This window comes from Spermophilus citellus, assembly GCF_964194105.1.
Source record: "Spermophilus citellus genome assembly, chromosome: 3".
Classification (NCBI taxonomy): Eukaryota; Metazoa; Chordata; class Mammalia; order Rodentia; family Sciuridae; genus Spermophilus; species Spermophilus citellus.
The window spans coordinates 37,819,756-37,842,587 of NC_138184.1; the positions used below are offsets into that span (position 1 = coordinate 37,819,756).

At 41.2% G+C, this 22,832-nt stretch overlaps 1 protein-coding gene across 6 annotated transcripts in view; it reads left to right on the forward strand.

The window, feature by feature from the left end:
* THRB (thyroid hormone receptor beta) overlaps positions 1-22,832 on the forward strand; it is a 375,028-nt gene that overhangs the window by 245,741 nt on the left and 106,455 nt on the right. For all 6 annotated transcript variants that reach the window (XM_081283514.1, XM_081283518.1, XM_081283513.1 and 3 more), the window contains one exon: positions 21,713-21,776. In XM_081283514.1, the coding sequence (XP_081139640.1) occupies positions 21,755-21,776 (22 nt within the window). In that variant the 5' untranslated portion in view covers positions 21,713-21,754. The remainder of the gene's footprint in view (positions 1-21,712; positions 21,777-22,832) is intronic.

The following is a 22,832-nucleotide window of genomic DNA, read 5'->3' on the forward strand; positions in this document are numbered from 1 at the left end:
TATATATTTTCTACTTGGTAAATACTTTTGAGACAGGAGATCAGTATAGTAGAGGAAAGGGACTAGGAGGAGGGAGCAGGGAAGAGAAAGGGGAAGTGCTGGGGAATGATACCAGCAAAATGATAGTCATATTGTGTGCATGTATGAATACATAACAACAAATCCCATCATTATGTAACTGTAATGCACCAATAAAAATGTGGGGGAAAAAAAACTTTCAGGCAGATGGATACTAACATGTTGGACCCACAGGCAGTTAGTACTGCCCCAGTTTAGTTAAGAAAATCTTGAGAGCTAAAGACGTCCTCAGAGGTACAGGGAGTTGGTGACAGGCACACCCATGAGTAAACCAAGATAAATGCATGTGATAAGATATCTTACAAACCAGGAAAAGCAGCACAAGGACACATGAGCTTGGTCATGTAATTCCTTCTTTCTGAGCTTTGGTTCTTCCAGGTATGAATTTTGTGAGAAAGGGGAACTCTTGTGTCCTTTCCACGTACCCATCCCCTTGCGCATGACCTTACCCTCGCCCTTGGTGGATGCAGTGCTCTTAGTCGGAGTGAATGAATGAATGAATGAATGAGCAAGTGAGTGAAGAATGACTGAGTAGCACAATAGCGACTCTGTGCTGCACATCAGGGTAATTAGCATGGGCATTGCTGTCACCTCTGTCCAAACATGCCACACCTTAAGGACAGACTGTATGTAATAGTCTATATTCCTTCAAAATTTTTTCATAGGCTCACTCCAGGGGCGAGCTCATAAAGTACCAAGCATTCCTTCTGAATGTGTACAGATTTCTTATTTACTTTCTGATCTTAACTGAGAGGGCATAACAGACATACCAGAGATGGGAACCTATGGCCCTGGCCCTTGTTTAGTTTCTAGGTCAGAAGTAAGGAGCCCCTGCCAGAGTGAGCCAGCCCCAAAGTGGTAAAAACTACTTTCTATGATGAAGCAATGTCACATCCCTCTTCAAGTTGAACTCCTCTTGTTGCCATGGAAAATGCTAGAGACCAAATGTTGGCTAAAAAAAAAAAAAAAAAAGTCAATTCTTTTTAAAATATTTAGAAGTATAAGAGGGAAAGACCAGAAAGGATATGCCAAAAGATCAATGATTAACTCTAGCACAGGTCTTAATTTTTCCTCCTTTATATTTTCAATGTTTGCAGACATTTCCAAGGTGAACGAGTATTATTTTTTGCAAAAAAAAAATTCATAATTTTTAAAATCTGGATGTTTTAAACTTTCCACCCTAATATCCTTCAGGTTGGTGGGGGGGGGGTTCTTTCTCACACATGCTCAGCTCTTGGCTGGAAATAACTTGAGCAGGTTTGAAGTCAGTTGCTGGTGCTGTTCTGTTGTGAAAATTGCTCAATGCTGTAGGCACTCCATCAGCATGCAACAGCTGGGCTCCAGAAAGGGGAGCTAAATCACACTACATCATTTGAACAGCATGTAGTACAAGGAATTGGTTATGTAGGTACCGAGCATCAAACAAGCCAAAAAGGAACACTGGGTAACTCAGTTGCAAGAAGTAGCTCTCATGCTTAGAGTTGGGGAACAAAAAGAAGAGAGGGAACTGCAGAGTTCAGGAACTCGGCGCAGTCCTGGGGAGTTGGGGCTCTAGCACCAGGAAACAGGTCAAGGAGCTGCTGTTGGAAGCTCTGATTGCTGCAGAGACTGTTTCTAGAAATGCTAAAAGAGACAGGTGTTCCTGCTAACAGCACTGCTGTCTCACAGGACATGGAGAAAGAAAGGGAAGGAAGTCTCTTCCTCTCACTGTCCAGTCTCTCCCTCTAGCGCCTCCTGTTGACAGAATCAAATAGAAAGGCCTCTGGCAAAGGATTCTGGGAAATAGTTGTGGAGACTGGAGAGGCAGATTTGTACCCAAGGGCAACAAGGAACAAATTCAGCTTTCGGGGGTGGGAAGTGATTTTGTAAGTGATAGCCAACCATGTTTTTCCCTTGTATTTCCTCTCCCAAACCTTTCCTTTGACCAGCCGTTGATATTCCAGATTCCCCAATAGCTCATTGATAGTTCCTTCATAAATGTCTCTAGCAGTATCAATATGGGACTGAGCCTGGGACTGTGTGAAGGGCTGGGACTTAAGGGCAATTCATTTGGGTACATTGTACCAGCCGGGTAAAGTGGTACACGGGTGAGCTTTATTCTCATGAACTCGACCCCAAAATAATAAGAATAACATCCTCAATCAAATGGAGCTGTGATTATGAATAGAACTTCTAATTTTCTGAACAGCCATGTAACCTTTACTGAACTCAGAAATGCCTCACACCTAATAGGAAATGTTTTCCTGACACTTAATAAGTGTCTCACTGATACAAAGTTGGATGCGTGAGAAAGTTTCAGACTCATCCAGTGAACGTGTAGAATAAGTCTGACCAAACCCTGTGTCCTATACATTAAAGTTTTAGCTACTTGCTGTTTTATCTGGAAAGTTCATTAAAAAAAAAAAAAGGCACAGAGCAATCATTGTCTTCATAAGTACTGACATTGAAAATTATTTGTCTAGAAAAGATTAAAGCTCAGATTCTTCAAAACAAACTTGGTTTGGGGTCAGGAGACCTCATTTGAATCCTGACTTTCCTCCATACACGTGTTTATCTTTAGATACTTCTGTGCCTCTGCTTGCTCATCTGTATGAGATAATAGATTGAAGTTGTGAGCACCAAATGACATGAACAACACAAAGGGACAAGAAAAAAGACACATGGTCATTATCATTCTTGCATGTAGTAGTCAGTTATAATGATTTACAGCATTAAGTCTGGAGTCATGAGATCTGGCTTTGATTCCTGACTCTTCCACTTTAAAACCTTTTCAATCTTGGACAAGGAGGGAGTCATCTCTAGGTTTTAGTTCCCTCAACTGTAAATGGGTTGGTGCCCCCTACACTCAGTGGTTTCTGAGAGTAATAAAGGAGGTAGCATGTGTAGGGCAATGAGCAGAATCCCTGGCACATTGCATGCACTTGATAAATATTAGCCGCTATTGCTGTTGTTGTCTTTATTATATCATCATGATTATCCTTACCTTTTAGGGAACCATATACACATGTACAAGATGCATGATGGTTAAAATATTTAAAGTATCATTAGCTTCTTTTTTCTATATTTAGTTTCATTGGATCTTGTGAATAGACTATTTGGATTTGTGGTAGATTTTTACTACAAGCCAAGAGCCACATTTTGGCTAGTCGGCCTGGGCCCTCAAGCTAAGGAATAGTAGCTCCAGATACACATTCATGCATTCCATGTGGGGTACGCATGGTTTTATTGATGTTCTAGAACTGATTCCTCTTTCTCTGGAAATCTTTGTTTTTAAATCACGTGATTCCGCCAACACCCATGGAAAATCAAATGATTGTGTTTCTGTGGCAGAGAAAATCAACAACATGAGTTGATGGCCAAAGTCCATTGTCTTTCCTTTTGATATAGGAAAATGGGTCAGAAAGTGGGTCTTGTTTACAATAAACTTTTTATTGACCATAGAGGTATGACAGCTGAAGCATTCCAACTTATATTTATAAAAACTATTATTTTGTGATCAAAAACTATATTCTTTGAGGGAAAGTAGATATTGTGCAAAGTATTAATTTATATGTTCTCCCACTGGGAAATCAGTAGTTTAAATCCCTCTTGAGATTTAATCCCATGAATCATTGCAGCAGGGCTTAGCACAGGATATTTTACCAGAGAAGTGGGTTATCCCACCACCAAATGTCTTACACATGTCATGCTAGAGGATGGGAAGTCCCACTCTTTCCTAACATTACCAACTACTTTTAAGGAAATCATTTCACCTTGACAAATATTGGATCAAATACTGTGCCTTTTTCAATAACTAAAACCCTACAACCAATGCATAAAGTAAATCAAGTCCTCAGTGGGTGACAAGAACACTTGAGCCCTCCACTCCTTTTCCCTCTCACTGCCTCTGTGATGAGAACACATCTTCCCATACCAGCTCTGCTCTTACTGTGTGACCCATGGACCTGTGGAATTAGGTCCCTAGTACCCAACTCTCAGCTCTCCAGAAACCATGATGAACCATGCGTAAAAATAACAAGTGATTGCCAGATGCAGCGGCGCATGCCTGTAATCCCAGCACCTTAGGAGGCTGAGGCAGGAGGATTGTAAATTCAAAGTCAACCTCAGCAAAAGTGAGGCGCTAAGCAAGTCAGTGAGACTCTGTCTCTAAATAAAATACAAAATAGGGCTGAGGATGTGGCTCAGTGGTCGAGTACCCCTGAGTTCAATCCCTGGTACAAAAAAAAAAAAAAAGCCATGCTTCTGGAGTGCTTACTACCTGTAAGGCATTATCCTAATTGTTCCTGTATGAACTCATTTGATCCTGACATCTCTTTAAGGGAGGTGCTATCTCCATCTTTGGAGGCAACTGATATTAAAACAAGCTGATGTATATACTTGTCCAAGTATCTAGATTGCATGGTCATGATGATTGCAGTCCCATCACCTGTACTCTACATGATCCATATTCTGAAGGACCCTAAGTTTACAGCCAGATCTTGAACAAGAAGATTGGCATGACCCCTGTGCAGCAGGTGTATGGTGACTTGCGGAGCATCTGTGTTTTGTAGAATTGGGTTTCGTTGTTGTGGTGGTGGTGTTTATTTTTTATTCTTCCACACCCTCCCATGGCCTTCTGCGCTTCTGATAACATACCAAATACAGGCTCCTCTAATTAGAATTGTTTGTATGTTCTGTCATCTCTACCAGGCACTGCTTGCCAGAATGAGCAGTTGTGAGTCCCCTATGCCCAGCACAGCATCCAGATGAATGAAGGCACATGGCAGGAAGAAAGCACTATGGCCCAGCCATGCAGGCACCTACCCTCACGAGTGTCCTGACTCCTCACCAGTGGGGTTGGTAAAGGCAAGGTTCTCCATCCCTCTTACCCTCTGTTCCACCAATGAGCAGAAAATGACTGTGAGCATCCATTCCTGCTGATGTCTGGTTGTTGATGACCACAGGAATTCTCTGGAGGCTACAACAGCCGTTCCCAGAGATCTTCTATAGCACAGTGGTGCTCCCATCTTAGAGATTCCCTTATGAGAAAATTGAGGCCAGGATGGTTTCTGAGCTTAGTTCAACCAGACCCTCTGTCTCTAATAGGTGTGCGTCGAGATTTTGAATAGAGAAATAGGCAAAAAAGCAAAAAGCTTTCCCCTTTTATAGTTTAACAGGGTGTACTGCAGGGCTCCCAAGAGGTGGACAGTCTTCATTAAGTTGTCACCATGCGTCATATTCATCTCTGTGCTGTCATTGGTTCCTGTGTGTTATTAGCTGACCATAATGTCAGCAAGTTGGAGGTTCACAGGGCTTCACGCCAAGGAGGGTCCCGGTTCCCAGCTGCAGGCACACAGACCTCTGTGATGTGCAGGATAATTGGCCTTTCATAGATAGTAAGTGATGTCAGTAGAGCTGGAGATTTTCTTGGCCTTATAAATTCAAAACTCATGAAGCTCAGTTTCACACCAGGAGGCTGCTTTGTAGTCCTGAAAAAGACGGCAGAATTTTGAAAGAAGTGGAAGGTATTAGAGAAAGTCATTGAGTCCAGGTAAATTACTCTTGAGTTGAGCCTTGATCAAGAGGTCTGAATTATGTTTTCTTATTAACAAATAGGTCTCTCTGGTAGCAAATAAGGGCCAAGGAAGGTTCTCCATGCCTCAGTTCAGAACCCAACCCAGAGAAAATCCATGCACCTGATAAGACATAATGATACCCTGTGTGTCTTTTTCAGCTTTAGATTTAACACTCTGAGATGCTTCAATTAAGCGTGCATTTTCAACAGTTCTATCATTTACCACAGTTCATCCATTGAAACTACATGCATCCATGGATTTTAGTAAATTTTCAGAGTTCTGCAGCCATCAGCATAATGTCATTTTAGGATAGGACATTCCATCACCCTGGGGCAACCCTCACATCCATCAGCCACTCTCTATTCCTAAATTAATCCCCACCCTCACCACCCAGCCCTAGGTGACCAATCATCCACTTTCTGTTTATTAAAGCCTGCATTTTTATAGCCTAGATATTGCCTTTGTGTTCCTAGTAATTAGAATCATGTGATAAGGCTTGTCCTCAACAGTTGTAATTTTTAAGAATATTTATTTTCTTCCTGTGTCACTGAGCCTCCCCTCCCGCACCCAGCACCCGTCTTTCAGCACCACCTCCAAAGTCATGACCATTCTTCTTCTTTTAACAAGTTTTAGTTAAGGACTTGCTATGTGCCACGCGCTGGGTCAGCTCTTGGGGTCATCAGTGAACAAAGCCAAGCTGACTCCCTAGTAGAGGGAGTCAAAACAATAAGCTAAGTTAGCAAGGCGCAGAAGTCAACGGTCCCCATGGGAAAAGATGCCAAGTCCTGTGGGAAGGAGACGGTAGAGCAGGAGAGGGGTGTTTGCCAGGCAGGGATCGGGATGTCCAAAAGTGCATCCGCTGGAAGTTAAGGTGTGCAAAATTGACAAGGGTGAGGGAAGGGTCCAAGAAGGTGTCTAAGAGATGAGCAATGAAGGCACCGAAAAACTGGTCACGCGCCACCTGGTGGGGAATACAGATGACAGGTTTGAGGAATAGTAAAGGGCTTGGAAAAGCTGAAATGGGGAGAGAAGACAGAGGCAAAAGAGGCAGGTCCTGGGCACTGGGGTAAGGTTTTGAGCAGCAGAGTGACATGAGCTGAGTTATATCCTACCTGGACCATCCTGACCACCATGTTGAAGAGGAACAAGAACAGACATAGAGGGTCTTCCAGACACTATTTAAGAAGCCACTGGTTGTCAGCCAGAGGCAATGGTTCTCAATCTTGACTGCATACTGGACTTGCCTGGCAGCTTTACGAAACTGGCATGGGTTACAAAACACTAATCAGTCTGGGTGCAGCCTGGGCACTTGGGTTTTTCAAACTTATCCAGGTGATTTTTTTTAAATCCTAATCCATTTTTTTGGTGCTATCACAAAGCACCTGAGACTCTGTAATTTATTAGGAACATAAAATTTTTTGGTTTATGAGGCTAAAAATTCCAAGAGCATGGTGCCAGCATCTGGTGAGAATATGTGTCAGTCCATGGAGGAAGGTGAAAGGGTGAGAGAGAGAGATGACAGAAGAGAGGGCCAAACTCAAGTCTGTCAGGAAGCCACACCCACAGTAACTAACCATTCTTGTGATGCCAATATTCATCCACTCATTCATCTCTCAATGACCTGATCACCTCCACCTCTTAACATGGCTGCGGTGGGTATTAGATCTCCAACACAAGAACTTTGAGGGACTTATAGCAGAGGGCATTCAAGTCACAAAGAGCCGGGAGACTGTGTAGACATTAGTCTCAAGAAATACCATGCTCTTCAGTACTTGGTAAGGTAAACCTTGACTACACCATGGCTGAGAAAGAGATAACCAGTAAGGAGCGCAAGAGCCACTAAAGCTAAAATTAGGTTGACTTTACCCTTTCCTTGAGATTTTTATACATAATGAGAGTGAACTTGAATATCACGTTCTAGGTTCAAATCTTGAACATAGATAATGTTTTAAAATTTATTTATTTATTTTAATTAGGTAGATATGACAGCAGAATGCATTTTGATTCCTTGTACCCAATTGCAGCACAGCTTTTCATTTCTCTGGTTGTACACAATGTAGCTTTGCATCATAGGTGCAGTCATATATATATACCTAGGGTAATGATGTCCATCTCATTCCACCATCTTTCCTGCTCCTATGCCTTCTCTCCACTCCTCCCTCCCCCTTGCCCAATCAAAGTTCCTGCATTTTTCCCATGCTCTCCCCCCACATTATGGATCAGCATCCACTTATCAGAACATTTGGCCTTTGGTTTTGGGGAATTGGCTTACTTTGCTTAGCATGATATTCTCCAACTCCATCCATTAACTGCAAATGCCATGGTTTTATTCTCTTTTAATGCTGAGTAATATTCCATTATGTGTATATACCACAGTTTCTTTATCCATTCATCCATTGAAGGGCATCTAGCTTGCTTCCACAGTTTAGCTATTGTGAATTGAGCTGCTATGATCATTGATGTATGCTGATTTTAAGTCCTTTGAGTATAGACCCAGGAGAGGGATGGCTGGGTCAAATGGTGGTTCCATTCCCAGTTTTTCAAGGAGTCTCCATACTGCTTTCCAGATTGGTTGCACCAATTTGCAGGCCCACCAGCAGTGTACAAGTGTGCATTTTTCCCCCACATCCTCGCCAACACTTGTTGTTTGTATTCTTCTTAGCTGCCATTCTGACTGGAGTGAGATGAAATCTTAAAAGTGGTTTTTGATTTGCATTTCCATGTGATTTTGATGTGCAGCCCATGTTGAGGCTTCATGCTTTGGACCACTAAGCAGTCCCACTAGTCTGGTTATACAGTTAGGAAAGAAAGTGTCCCAGATGACCCCAGCTGCTCATTGACAAAGCTGTGCCTAGAGGCAGCCAGAGGTCTCACTGCCAAAGCAGTGGCAGGGCTGGAGCTGCAGACAGTGCACAAACTGGGATGGCACTGGCAGGAGTCCATCTAGACCCTCAGACCTCCAGGTGATCCCATTCTTTAGCTGGATTCAAACATTAGCCTCTGAATGAGAGCAGACTCTCTCCTTGCACAGACAAGGGCAGAATACAGGGGTAAGACTGGAACCACAGGAAGTGGTATGCAATTCACTCAACAAGCAGTGTTTCAGGATAATCATGACTGTGTGTCAGGCCTTGTGCAAGGAACTGTGATTTAAAAACAGTAACAATAAGGCCTAAACATCCTTGTCCAGGCCAAATGCCTCAAAGTAAAGACCATATAATATTTCAAAATGTGTTCTTTGTGGGAAGGCTTTAAATAAGCTGTCGGGGGAGGGGGAGATCCTTTGGTCGCATATCTGAGCTTTTGGCATTTGTAATTCCTAGGGAATGAATAGAACATTATTGTGTTGCCTCGGCACAAGAACAGCAGGGGGGGAAAAAACGATGCTTGGAGATGTGAGCCGAACATGAATCAGCAATCTCATTCTATTGTTCAGAAAATAATCACCACTGAGAGTATGGAATTTAAGAATCATGCAGAAATGCCCTCCCCCCACCCCCAGCAGGGAACAGACACTGGCTAAAGCATGGCATTTTGTTTTTTTGGCTTCCTGAATTGAAAGGAATGTTTAAAGAAAAAAAAAAACTTGGAGAGGATTTGGGGAAAGCTGATTTGTAAATATGGAAAATACAGCCCATAAGAAATGGAAGATGATTCAGACCCCGTGTTGGCAAGCTCGCAGAGGTGGCACGTCAGAGGCGTGTTGATTCATTCTCATGAGCAGGAAGCAGAGCTGTCCTAGCTTCGATATATAAGAAATGTTTCTTAAGTTCCTATTATGTGCTGATCACGGTGCTCACTCGTGGGGAAAGGAAGGAGAGTAGTTCCTACCATTTGAAGATCTTCTAATTTGTGGCAATGGATAGCAGGACATCAAAACTCTAAGCTGGTTATTCTTTTTTTTTTTTTGTACCAGGGATTAAAATCAGGGCACCCAACCGCTGAGCCACATCCTCAGCTCTATTTTGTATTTTATTAGGGTTTCACTGAGTTACTTAGCATCTTGCTTTTGCTAAGGCTGCCTTTGAACTTGAAATCCTCCTGCCTCAGCCTCCAGAGCTCCTGGGATTACAGGCAAGTGCCACTGTGCCTGGTTTAAAGTGGTCATTCTTAAAATATGTCTGGGGAGCATTGCCTGGAGGGCTGTGGCAAGGCAGACAGCTGGAGCCCACTCTTGGGGACCCTACTTTTGAGAACCCTGCTCTAAGGAAGTAAATCAAGGCGGGGAGGTGAGGAGCATGAGTGTGAATGAACAAGTGTACAAGTCCACTAAGAGGTGTGACTGATCTGCTGGTGCTTTTGCACGTGCCCCTTTGTGAACCTGTTCTTCTGTACAGCAATATGCATTGCATAAACCACACTGGTGACAATTTGGCCACCACACAAGGAAGGGTTGCAAGAGGCAGGGGAAGAGAGTTCTCTGTATGACTAAGAAAACAAAATAAGACAGAATATAGGAGGGTCATGTCCGGAGAATCCAAATCCAAGAGCAGGCATGTGGGCTCATGGCAGCACAGAAAGTGGCTTTAGTGATCAAAGGATGAGAAAATTACAACAACATGCATCTTTTAGGGGCTCCTTTCCTTCCACACCTTCCTACCCAGATGTACCCCTTCCATCTCCCTTAAAGATTCTGTGATTTTTGAGAAATAACCTAAATTCCCATTTAATGTCCCAGCTCTTTATCATGAGTTAAGCATAATGGATTAAATCTTCCAAATGTGAACTAATGATTGCTCTGGTCCATTCCTAAAAATGATCCTGAAAACAGATCACTGAAAGACAAAACTCCGAGTGCACGTGTCAGATTGTGCACATGGCATTTCTACAGGAAACCAATGAATTTGCTGATAAAGTTGGCCAAATGGACGGTTACCAAGCAGCTCCCAACAAGAACTTAACAAACAGGGAAGTGGAGAGTGCAACGTTCAGAAGTCTATTTCTGTAGGAACATTGCTATGTCACTCCCCTCCTCTGCTCACCATTTAGCATTTTAGTAAAAAGGGATGTCTATATTCGTTGGGAGAAACTTATTTTCATTTTCCAAGATATTTAAGGGCAAAGTTGTCTTTACAACACCCTTTACAAAGATTACCATTCTTATACCAGAGTTGAAAATCTGCAAGTTACTCACTGCAGATACCAAAAGCTGCAGACCCTGACCTCAGACTGGGAGACGCCTGCTCCTTGGGACAAAAATTGAATATTTATTTATTTCTGTAGATGATACTGCTGTCAAGCAGTCAAGGAGTCGTCTTTTCTTATGAAGCTGTCTAGGATTGATGGAGCGAGTGGGCGGTTTGTTAGTGTCTTATTCATCATTAAACACTTTTTAAAAAAATCAATAATTCATTTGCTTCAGTGCAAATGTTTTATTTTCACATTCTTGTTTGTTGTTTTTCGTGCATGTGTCTCAGTGAGTCACCTAACCACAATTATAGATGCAGGCATCTGGCGGTTCTGCGTGGTACATCTCATTCCTCAGGAATTATTTAATTACCACGACGCGATGAATGCGTTTCCAGTCCGTTCGTTTCACGCGCGCGCACCACAGGTGCACGCGCACGCACACGCACATGCGCGCACCCTCAATCAAGCTTTCCTCAGGTTGGGCACGGACGGCTACCCTGCTCTCCAGCAGGTGTCAGCAGAGGAGTGCACGGTGCTCCAGCCAACGGGGTGTCTGCTGAAGCCTTTGTGCCTGCTGTGTCAGACCTTCCTCAAACCACCTACCTGCTTTCCACCTGAGGCTCGCCCCCATTTCTTAGATGCGTTCAGAGATGATAAGTCAGCCGTAGAGAACAGCAGCCACCAAGAAAATGTACTAGGAACCCAGCACGGGTGCTGATTGAGCCTTTCGGAGTTGGTCTCATAAAACTTTTATTGGCTGATTTCTCCTTGACTTTTCTACCACGGCATTATTTGGTTAAAAGAAGTGCTCTGTTTTATTCCAGGTGGTGATCAGTTAGAGTAGCAGATGATTTTGGATTTATAGGGTGGTGTTCGTTGTAAAGCCCACTCTGACCCCAAGTATCCTGTCCCTCCCACTGCTGAAAGCTAGTCCTGAAAGTGGAAACAGGACTTTGCTCAGGCTGTGGTTCCAGAATCTAGTACCTAAGGATGGACGAATACCACCACGTATCAAGTGCCCTTACTCTGTTGACTCCAACACATTCCCCTTTGAGGTAGATGATCGTATCCCCACGTTAGGAATGCATCTCTTGATTTTCAGTATCCCTTGTCATTCTGTTAGTAAGTGACAGGGCCTACCGTCTTTTCAATATGCCATGGTGACTTTGCCTGTTGAAGAGATGGAATGAGAGATGAGAAGAAAAATGGAAGGAAGGAGACAAGGATTGGTCCAGACAAAGGTTAAAATGAAAAGTAGAAATGCACCCGGGAATTAGATGATTGGACGAAAGGGTGGGTGGGGCAGAAGTAAAGGCTAATCATTTTGCTAAGAACAACAACAACAAAATTAGCCACAGCAAATTAAGCTCAGTTTCAACCACAGAACCTGGTTGTATTGTTTCCCTCCCTGAGGGCAAAAACGCTTATAGTGACTTCTAAAAAATCTGAAATGAAAATTATAGCTTTGCCTTTCAAGAGTCATTTGCTGATGTCTGGTGTGTGGGGCTTGAGTCTCCTGCCTCTTTCCCAGCAAAGGAATTCTGACTGCCTTCTGGCAAAGAGGTGATCCACCTAGGCAGAAGGATCGGCAGAGCTTGTACTGTATTTGCACATCTTCATTAATTTTCTTGGAGCCTAATAGTCCTTTTTAACCAGCTCCCATCCCACAGTCTACCTATGCTGGCTTTTAAAATATTTTTCTCTTACTGAATTTTTGGTACTATACTTCTAAATGAGTTTTATATGAATCATAAAAGGTGGATCACAGCGTGGTATGATTTGAATACATTTTGCCTCTATGCTCTGATATTTGAGTTCCTAACTTCTTCCTATCATCATAAATTCAGCCATAACATTCACTGGGTCCTGGATTCACTATTAAAATGCAAAGGTCTTGGGTAAAGACAAACTAGTGCTGCCTTTAGGACACTTATAGAGTTGGGGACAAATTCATTACTGTGTCCAAGCTTCCTTGCTCTGCATAATAAGGTTAAGTGAACATGAAAGTTAACCTTGAAAGAGAAAAAAATTTTCATAAAAGGTCAAATAGGTCAAATTCAGTGTCAAAAGAAGAAAATAGCAAGGAAGGAAGGAAGAAGTTCCACCTCCCTTTTATCTTGGTGATGGTGGTGTCCAGGGAGGTGGACTTCTGGGCTGTCCATGAGTCTTTAAGCCACCAAAGTCACCTTAAATATTTCTTAGATAAGTTTTTCATCATCCAGGACATTCTACATGAGATATCGCTCTTAACATGCAGCTGCCCACATTGGCTCTGGCCCTCCATCTGTCTAGCTCATGTGGCCTTCCCATTTTTAGCAGCAGCCTCAACTCACCAAGAGTTGTGGGGGGCCTGGTATCTTCCGAGATCCTTCCACCTGTTTCCTAAGCGTTAATAATAATTTAAACTGAAACTTTTCAGTTTCAGAGGACTCAATAACAACCTTTCCACCACTTCTATCTTTAAAAATATATCAGAATATATTAGTGGGGTGTAGTGGCACATGCCTATAATCCTAGTGACTTGGGAGGCTGAGGCAGAAGGATCACAAGTTCAAAGCCAGTCTCAGCAACTTAGTGAGGCCCTAAGTAACTCAGTGAAACCCTGTCTCGAAATAAAATACAAAAAAAAAAAAGGGCTGGGGATGTAGCTCAGTGGTCAAGTGCCCCCTGAGTTCAATCCCCAGTAACCCTCCAAAAAATTTTTAAAAATGTGTTTCTGAGAGGTCCACTCTTCCAAGGGGAATGAGTTTTACTTCCAGGACATGAACTGAAAGAGGCTGAAACTGACAAAGCTCAGCCTGCGTGAGCCTCAGCACTAACCCTTAGCACGTGGCATCTGTGACTTATATTTTTAGCTGCTCCTGCCTAGCCAGCTTGTAAAATGAATTGTAAATTCCTTCAGGGCACAGAGCCTCCCTTCTTAGCCTATCTGCCTCCTCAGAGTTCAGAGCAGAGGTAAATGCTCACAGCACATTCAACACCATGCCTTACTACCTCTACCTACTAAATGTCCTGAATCTCTGACCCTCTGACCTCTTCTACAGTCATCACCTAAGTTCTAGCCCCTTCCCCTCCTCCAGACCTGCCATAGCACCTGACTGTCCTGCTTTTCACCCAGCACCTATAGTGAAGCTCTAAAACTTCAAATGGGATCATATTTCTTCTCTGCTTTACTCCCTGCATGATGTAAGGAGTTACTGGGTTCTCTGCATGCACCGGCTCCTTGCCTGTGAAGTAGTTCATGTGCCTAGAAGCACAGCATGAGAACAGAGGGTTAAGTCACAAACTGGGGAGAGGCCTGTTCCAAAGGAGAGCCATCAGGTCCTAGGTCACGTGACTCAGAAGCCTTCCCAGACAGGCCCAGGTAGGAGATCCTCTCCTTCCCTCCTGCCTTCTCTACTCTGAAGAGACAAAAAAGGTGAAACCTGTACACTTTGGGCTTTTTTTTTTTTCTTTTTTCTTTTTTTCTTTTTTTTTTTTTTGGTGAGAGTCTCTTCTTTTATTAGACTAGAAGCTCCTGGTGGACAGACTGAGCGTCATCTTTAAACAAAACTTGGGGCATGGCCTAAGCAGAGCAGGCCTCCAGAACAGCCTCTCAACTGACTGACCAGGCAAAAGAATGACCTGCGTGCAAGAGGTATTTTTCACTTGAGCAGCAGCCACCCCAGGGAATCAATGGAATGGTATTTCTCCCTCAACTGGTGCCAAACTGTCAGGGCTGCTGAAAGACTTTGAAGGTCCCTGATATGCATGTAAACCTTCACTGGGTGTAATTGAAAACTCTCCCCTAAGAAATTAAAATATTCTTAGACAATCAAATAAGAATAGTGATACAGGGCTGGAGTTTTAGCTCAGTGGCAGAGCACTTGCCTAGCATGTGTGAAGCACTGGGTTTGATCCTTAACACAGCAAAAAATAAATAAATAAAATAAAGGTATGCTATCTATCTACAACTACAAAAAATATTTTTTAAAAAGACATTGACTCTAGGGGAGGGGAGGGGGGATAGTGGAGAATGGGATAGTCAGCAGAATACATCAGTCACTAGAAAGGCAATATGTAAATTAATGGAAATGTAACTGATGTGATACAGCAATCTGTATACGGGGTAAAAATGGGAGTTCATAACCCACTTGAATCAAATTGTGAAATATGGTATATTAAGAACTATGTAATGTTTTGAACAACCAACAATAAAAAAAAATAAAAAATAAATAAAAAAAAAGACATTGACTCTTAAAAAAAAATAGTGATACAACATGCCAGAACCTTTGGAACACCATGAAGTGGTTCTAAGAGGAAAGCTTATAGCTATGAGTACCTACATAAGAAAATTGGAAAGATCCCGAATAAACAACCTAATGATGCATCTCAAGAACCCTGAAAAAATAAGAACAAACCAATTCCAAAAACAGCAGAAGGAAGGAAATAATTAAAATCAGAGCTGAAATCCATGAAACCAAGAGTTTTTAAAAATAGAAAGGATCCAAGAATTTTTTAAAAAAATAATAGAAAGGATCAATAAAATGATGATTTGATTCTTGGAAAAGTTAAATAAGATCAATAAACCCTACCCAAGAATAAATGGGCCAAGGAACTGAACAAACACTTCTCAAAAGAGGATATACAATCAATCAATAAATATATGAAAAAATGTTCAACATCTTTAGCAATTAGAGAGATGCAAATCAACCACTCTTAAGATTTTATCTCACTCCAGTCAGAATAGCAATCATCAAGAATACACGCAATAAGAAATGTTGGTGAGGATGTGGGGGAAAAGGCATACTCATTCATTGCTGGTGGAACTGCAAATTGGTTCAACCACTCTGGAAAGCAGTATGGAGATTCCTTTGAAAACTTGGAATGGAACCACTATTTGATCCAGCTATCCCATTCCTTGGTTTATACCCAGAGGACTTAAAACAACATACTACAGTGACACAGCCACACCAATGTTTATAGTGACACAGTTCACAACAGCTAAATTGTGGAACCAACCCAGATACCCTTCAGTAGATGAATGAATAGAGAAACTGTGGTGTATATATACATGCACAATGGTATTACTCAGCATTAAAAGAAAACAAAATCATGGCATTTGCAGTAAATGGATGGAGTTGAAGAATATTATGCTAAGTGAGTTAGCCAAGCCCCAAAACCAAAGGCCGAAAGTTTTCTTTGATATGATGCTGACTCATAATGGGGATGCAGCAGGGAGGATATTAGAAGAATGGAAGAACTTTAGATAGAGAAAAGGGGAGGAAAGGGGAGGGAGGGGGCATGGGAGTAGGAAAGATGATGGAATGAAATGGACATCATTACCCTAAATACATGTATGAAGACACAAATGGTATGAATCTACTTTGTGTACGACCACAGAAGAAAAATTGTGCTGTATTTGTATAATATGAATTGAATTGCATATATATGTGACAGAATATATCATATATAACAAATTAGAATAAATAAATAATTTAATTTTAAAAAAGATTAATAAGCCATTAGCCAAAGTAACTAAAAGAAAGAGAGACCTAAATTAATAAGATTACAGATGGCAAAGGAAGAAATGACCACAGGCATCAAGGATATCCAGAAAATCATTGGAGATTCTTTTGAAAACCTGTATTTCTATAAATTGGAAAACCTAGAAAAAATATATACATCTCTCATGAACTTATATGCAAAAATCTTTAAAATATTAACAAATTGTATTTTACAACATATTAAGAAGATTGTACATCATGACTAATTTGGTTTTATTCCAGGGCTGCAAAGATGTTTCAACATATGCAAATAAATAATTGTAATTCACCACATAAATAGAATTAAGGATAAAAATCACATATTTATCTCAATAGATGCAGAAAAAGTCTTCAACAAAATTCAGCACCCAATCATGATAAAAACGTTGAAAAAACTAGGGATAGAAGGAAACTACCTCAATATCATAAAAGCTGTATATGACAAACATCATAGTGAATGGAGGGAAATTGAAAACATTTCCTTTAAAATATGGAAAACATCCACTCTCACCATTCACATTTAATTAGGTACTGAAAATTCTAGCCAGAGCAATTATGCAAGAGACGAAATAAAAGAGATAAAAAATGGGAAAGTAAGAAGTCAAATTCTCACTGTTTACAGATGGTATGATCCTCTACAAAAAGCTCCACCAAAAGACTTCTAGAGCTAATAAACAAATTCAGCAAAGTAGAAGATTATAAAATCAAGATAGAAAAATCCATCACCTTCCTATATACCAATAATGCATCTGCTGAAAAAGAAATTGGGAAAATAATTCCATTCACAGTAGCCTCAAAATATACCTAGGAGTAGATCTAACTAAGGAGATGAACAACAGGCTCTATAATAATAATTACAGAACAGTAAACAAAGAAATTGAAAAAGACCCAAGAAGATGGCAAGGTCACTTATGTTCATGGATAGGCAGAATTAATATTGTTAAAAATGGCCAAATGACCAAAAGCAATATACACATTCAGTACAATCCCATCAAAACGCCAATGATGTTCTTCACAGAACTACAGGGGGCAAAGGAAAAAACAATCCTGAAATTCCTTTGGAAGAACAAAAGACCCAGAATAGCTAAAGCAATTCTAAGCCCAAAAAAAAAAAAAAAAAAAAAAAAAAAAAAAAAAAAAAACCCCACAACATTGGAGGAATTACAACACCTGACTTTAAATATATGGAGTTATAGTAACAAAAACTGTGTGCACTCACTTAAGGAAAACAGTACTAAATAATACTAAATACTAAATAATATTCAATGCTAAAGTACTATAGTAATAGTATACATTAATGCTATCATCATAGTAATGCTACTGTCATAGTAATGCTACTGCTATAATATTGTAACAGAAATACCAAAGTGGTTGAGGGATAATACTAAATAGGAAAATTTGTACTAAGTTTTGTGGTGCTGACATTAACTTTAAAGTGTCAATAAGATTTTTCTCCTGTTCCTGGATTCTTTCGGCTTCACAGACAATACTTTTCTGTAGTATGTGTGCCTACCTAATTGGAGTTTGGAAAATAAATTCTTGAGTTGATAATATAGCAATAACTGCAATTTTGAAGTCCAACTTTGAGATGATGAAAAGAATACAAACTCTTCTGACACATTCCTATTAATGTTGTGTTTTAATCCAGAGGCTAAATTCTTTTGGTTGCAGTTGACAGAAGCATGCCTTGAATTGGATTATATGAAAAGGAGATCATTTTTGCTCAGGGTGTGACCAGAGAAGAGTTGAGTAGCCAGACCCTTAGAGGAGCAGAAGGGAACAGATTTGGGTCTCAGGGGGACTGGAAACTGAGGGTCTGGGCCACAGCATTTCCTTTCCACTTCAGGGTCTCTGAAGTCAGGTTGATCCTCTTTCACCTTCAGATGGACTTTTTCCAGGTGGCCGAGAGACATGGACCCAAAGAACCTTAGGGTTTTAACTTCCGATGAATTCTTTCTGTGTAAAGGAGATGAGTATCTCTTTACCTCCCCTGGCTTCTTCCCACTCTCCTTCCATCCTTCTCTCTCTCCTTCCCTTCCTTTCTCTCTGCAAATATCCTGAAGAGGTATCTTATTAGCTCACTTCAGGTCTTGAACCAGTTTGGCCAGAGGTGGGGCACTGGACTGGCCTAACTTGAGCAGAGCTCATTATCTCCAGAACATTCTGGAGCCTGTCATGTGAAAACATGGCAGCTCCCTGGGTCTGAAGGGGGGCGCTAACGGCTGCACAGTTTATAAGAAAAGCAACACAGTTCAGACATGCAGTGCTGCTGGGGTTACCTGTGTTCTCACTGGAGGACATCTCCACACCTGGTCCCTCTCCCTCAAAACCCAGCTGGACTGTGGAATGAGGATGGGCAGAGACTTGGGGCTGGTGAACTTTGAAAAGCTGATTAGGAGCAAGAATGCATTTTCCTAATAGTTAATAATAATCTTCTGTTCTATCAGATGCCATTTTGGGTGGCTTGCATCATACCATATCAATTTCATTTGTTTTATTTTATTCAATTATTCCACACATAGTTGTGGAGTGCCCATTTTGTATTTGATACTCCACTTGATATGAAAGATATAAAAATGAGAAGGGCAGGACTGGTCATGAAGAGATTATAGAGTAGTGGGAAAGGCAGCCATGTAAGCCTATAATTTCCACTGGGTGTGACAAGAACTATGCTGGGGGTATGACTTCATTGCATAGTATTAAATGTGGAGTTAGAATAAATGGTCATCTATAAATCTGCACTGTGAACATAGTTCATATACTTCCTCTTCCCCAACATTGAGATGGTTCTTCCTCTTCCAATGGCTTTCCTGTGCCCAGTACGTTATAGTCCACCCAGCAATTTCACTCACATACATTTTTTTTCAATCTTTTTTTGGATAGCAGGGATCAAACCCAGGGGCACTTAGCCACTGAGCCACATCCCCAGCCCTTTTTCTGTATTTTATTTAGAGACAGGGTTTCACTGATTACTTAAGGCCTCATTGAGTTGCTGAGGCTGACTTTGAACTCATGATCCTCCTGCCTCAGCCTCCCAAGCTGCTGGGATTACAGGCATGTGCCACCACACCCAGACCCTCACTCACATCCTCTCTAAAACTCAGAAACAAATCAGAACAAGATATATTCTGTGCTTGTATAATTATGTCCAAATGGATCCCACTGTCACATATAACTAAAAAGAACTAATAAAAACAATTTAAAAAATTCAAACATCATCCTTCTGAAATAAGTGAAGCATGTATTACTTTCCTTGTTTTCCACCAAGGAAATGGAGATTCCAGTGCTTTGAAATGACTTGTCATGATCCCAAAGCTAGTACCTGACAGCATTGACCCTGAAGCCCATGCCCGGGGCTTCAGGGCTATTCCAAAGCCAACATGCTGCCACTGGTCTCCACGTGACACAGAATACTCTCCAGAAAAAAAATAAGAACCCATTTCTGCTTCTCAGAGGAGGACATACAATCAATCAACAAGTACATGAAAAAATGCTCACCATCGCTAGCAGTCAGAGAAATGCAAATCAAAACCACCCTAAGATACCATCTCACTCCAGTAAGATTGGCTGCCATTAGGAAGTCAAACAACAACAAGTGCTGGCGAGGATGTGGGGAGAAGGGTATACTTGTTCATTGTTGGTGGGACTGCAAATTGGTGCAACCAATTTGGAAAGCAGTATGGAGATTTCTTGGAAAGCTGGGAATGGAACCACCATTTGACCCAGCTATTCCCCTTCTTGGTCTATTCCCTAAAGACCTAAAAAGAGCATGCTACAGGGACACTGCTACATCGATGTTCATAGCAGCACAATTCACAATAGCAAGACTGTGGAACCAACCTAGATGCCCTTCAATAGAAGAATAGATTAAAAAAAATGTGGCATTTATACACAATGGAGTATTACTCTGCATTAAAAAATGACAAAATCATAGAATTTGGAGGGAAATGGATGGCATTAGAACAGATTATGCTAAGTGAAGCCAGCCAATCCCTAAAAAACAAATGCCAAATGTCTTCTTTGATATAAGGAGAGTAACTAAGATCAGAGTAGGGACGAAGAGCATGAGAAGAAGATTAACATTAAACAGGGATGAGAGGTGGGAGGGAAAGCGAGAGAGAAGGGAAATTGCATGGAAATGGAAGGAGACCCTCAGGGTTATACAAAATTACATACAAGAGGAAGTGAGGGGAAAAGGAAAAATAATACAAGGGGGAGAAATGAATTACGGTAGAGAGAGAAGAGGGGAGGGGAGGGGAGGGGGGATAGTAGAGGATAGGAAAGGCAGCAGAATACAACAGACACTAGTATGGCAATATGTAAATCAATGGAAGTGTAACTGATGTGATTCTGCAATCTGTATACGGGGTAAAAATGGGAGTTCATAACCCACTTGAATCAAAGTGTGAAATATGATATGTCAAGAACTATGTAATGTTTTGAACAACCAACAATTAAAAAAATAAAAAATAAATAAATAAATAGTTGGCTCAGTGGTTAAGGACCTCTGGGTTCAATCCCTGGTACCAAAAAACAAAAATAAAAAATTATGTACTTTAAAAAAAAAAAAAAAGGTATAGGGCTTCCTGGTTCTCTCTGGGTGTGCCACCCTCTAGTACCTCCATGTGTTGAGCAACGTAAAAAAAAAAAAAAAAAAAAAAAAAAAAAAAAACCCATTTCTGATCTGTTCCCAGCAATAATATGCTGAAGGACACCGACCTGTTCATCAGCCACCTGTGTCCGTCTGTGTGCATCATTCAACCCTCACCCCTTAGTCATTGTGCCACTGGGCATTGACACCTGCTGGGCCTCCTTCCCCAGTCTGAGGGCCAGACTGCCTATTGCTGGTGGATCTTATTAATGAAGTAGCGACGGGGAGGAGGGAGCTCTGACTGGAGAAAAGTCTTAAATGGGCAGATGAGGGATTCGGTTCTCTAGAACAGGGCATCTAAGGTTTAAAGAGCACATGAATCACCTGGCATCTTGTCTAAATGCAGAATCTGATGAAGGTGGTTCTAATAAACTAGCAGCTGATGCTGAAATGCTGATCTTCGGACCAGCATCTTTGAGAAGCAAAGATCTACATTAAAGATGCTAATACATCTTAGCCTAATTCTTGCCAGGGAAAGAGCCAAACAGTGGGCTGGTAACTTTCTTAAAAACCTGAGATGGAAGAATGTGACTTGAAAAAGATATATATTACTTTAATAACATGTTTACAGAAGGAACCCTGAGATTAAAAACGAAGAGGTTTTGTCAACATACATGTCCCACGGCCCAGTTAGACTTCAGTTTCCCCAACTCTGAGTGTGACAAATCTTGCCTCAAGGTTAATAATGCATATAATGTTTGAAACAAAAACATGATGGGGAAAAAGCAAATTATAACCTGTGGTACTTTTTTTCTTGTATTTTGTCTTTGTAGGAGATGTCAGTGAAAAGAAGGATCCAGAATGATTACTAACCTATGACTCCCAACAGTATGACAGGTATCTATATATTCTTTCTTAATTTTTTTTTTGTGTGTCTCCATTTTTGTTTCACCTAAAGTATGGGGTTTCTAAAGACTGACCTGAGAGTCTTAGCAACAATTCAGTTTTTTTGAGGGGGGTGGGCAGTACTGGGGCTTGAACTCAGGGGCACTCAACATTAAGCCACATCCTCAGCCCTATTTTGTGTTTTATTTAGAGTCAGGGTCTCACTGAGTTGCTTAGTGCCTTGCTTTTGCTGAGGCTGGCTTTGAACTCAATCCTCCTGCCTCAGCCTCCCAAGCTACCACACCCAGCTCTTAGCAACAATTCTTTCCAAATAAACAAGTATTATTAATCCCAGTGAATACATCCCTACAAAATGTGCTTCCATTTTCTTCAGGAATTAGGAGGAATATCATTACCAGAAAGATGATGGAGAGGAAATGATAACTCTCAGTGAAAGGTTGGTTTTTAAGCCATCCTAAGGTCACCATCACACTGAATATGCTTACTCTTTACAGCCATTCAGATCCCTAGGATAAATGGCTCTGCATCCTTAGCGATCACAGAGTACACGTGTCTTCCCAAAGTGGGCTGTTCATTCCGCTAAGAAGTCAGAATGGAAAATGATTAGATCACAGGAAGCACGAGTAAGCTATAAAACTTAGCAACAGCACAAATTCTTTATGCAGCATAGAGCAGAGATCCCTTGCTCAAAGGCCCCAAGGGCAAGAGGAATAATACCAACAATTACCAAGGTTGGGTGTAAGGAAGACAAACAGAACTGGAGAACTTGGGTTCTCTATGAAAGAGAACCCCCCCCTACTCTGAGCAAACGCTGACAAGCAGGAATGAAGCCCATTGTATGTCCAGTGACTTGGAATTTTCAAGAGAAATTGGAAATCCAGATTTTAAGTGAAATATTCTAATTTTTAAATGTTAGCAATTAACTTATAAAATATCGAAGACTCATGATCCAGCCATCCAGCTACTCAGGAGGCCAAGGCAGAGGGATGACAAATTCAAGGCTAGCCAGGGAGACTTTGCTTCAAAATAAAAATTTTAAAAGGGCTT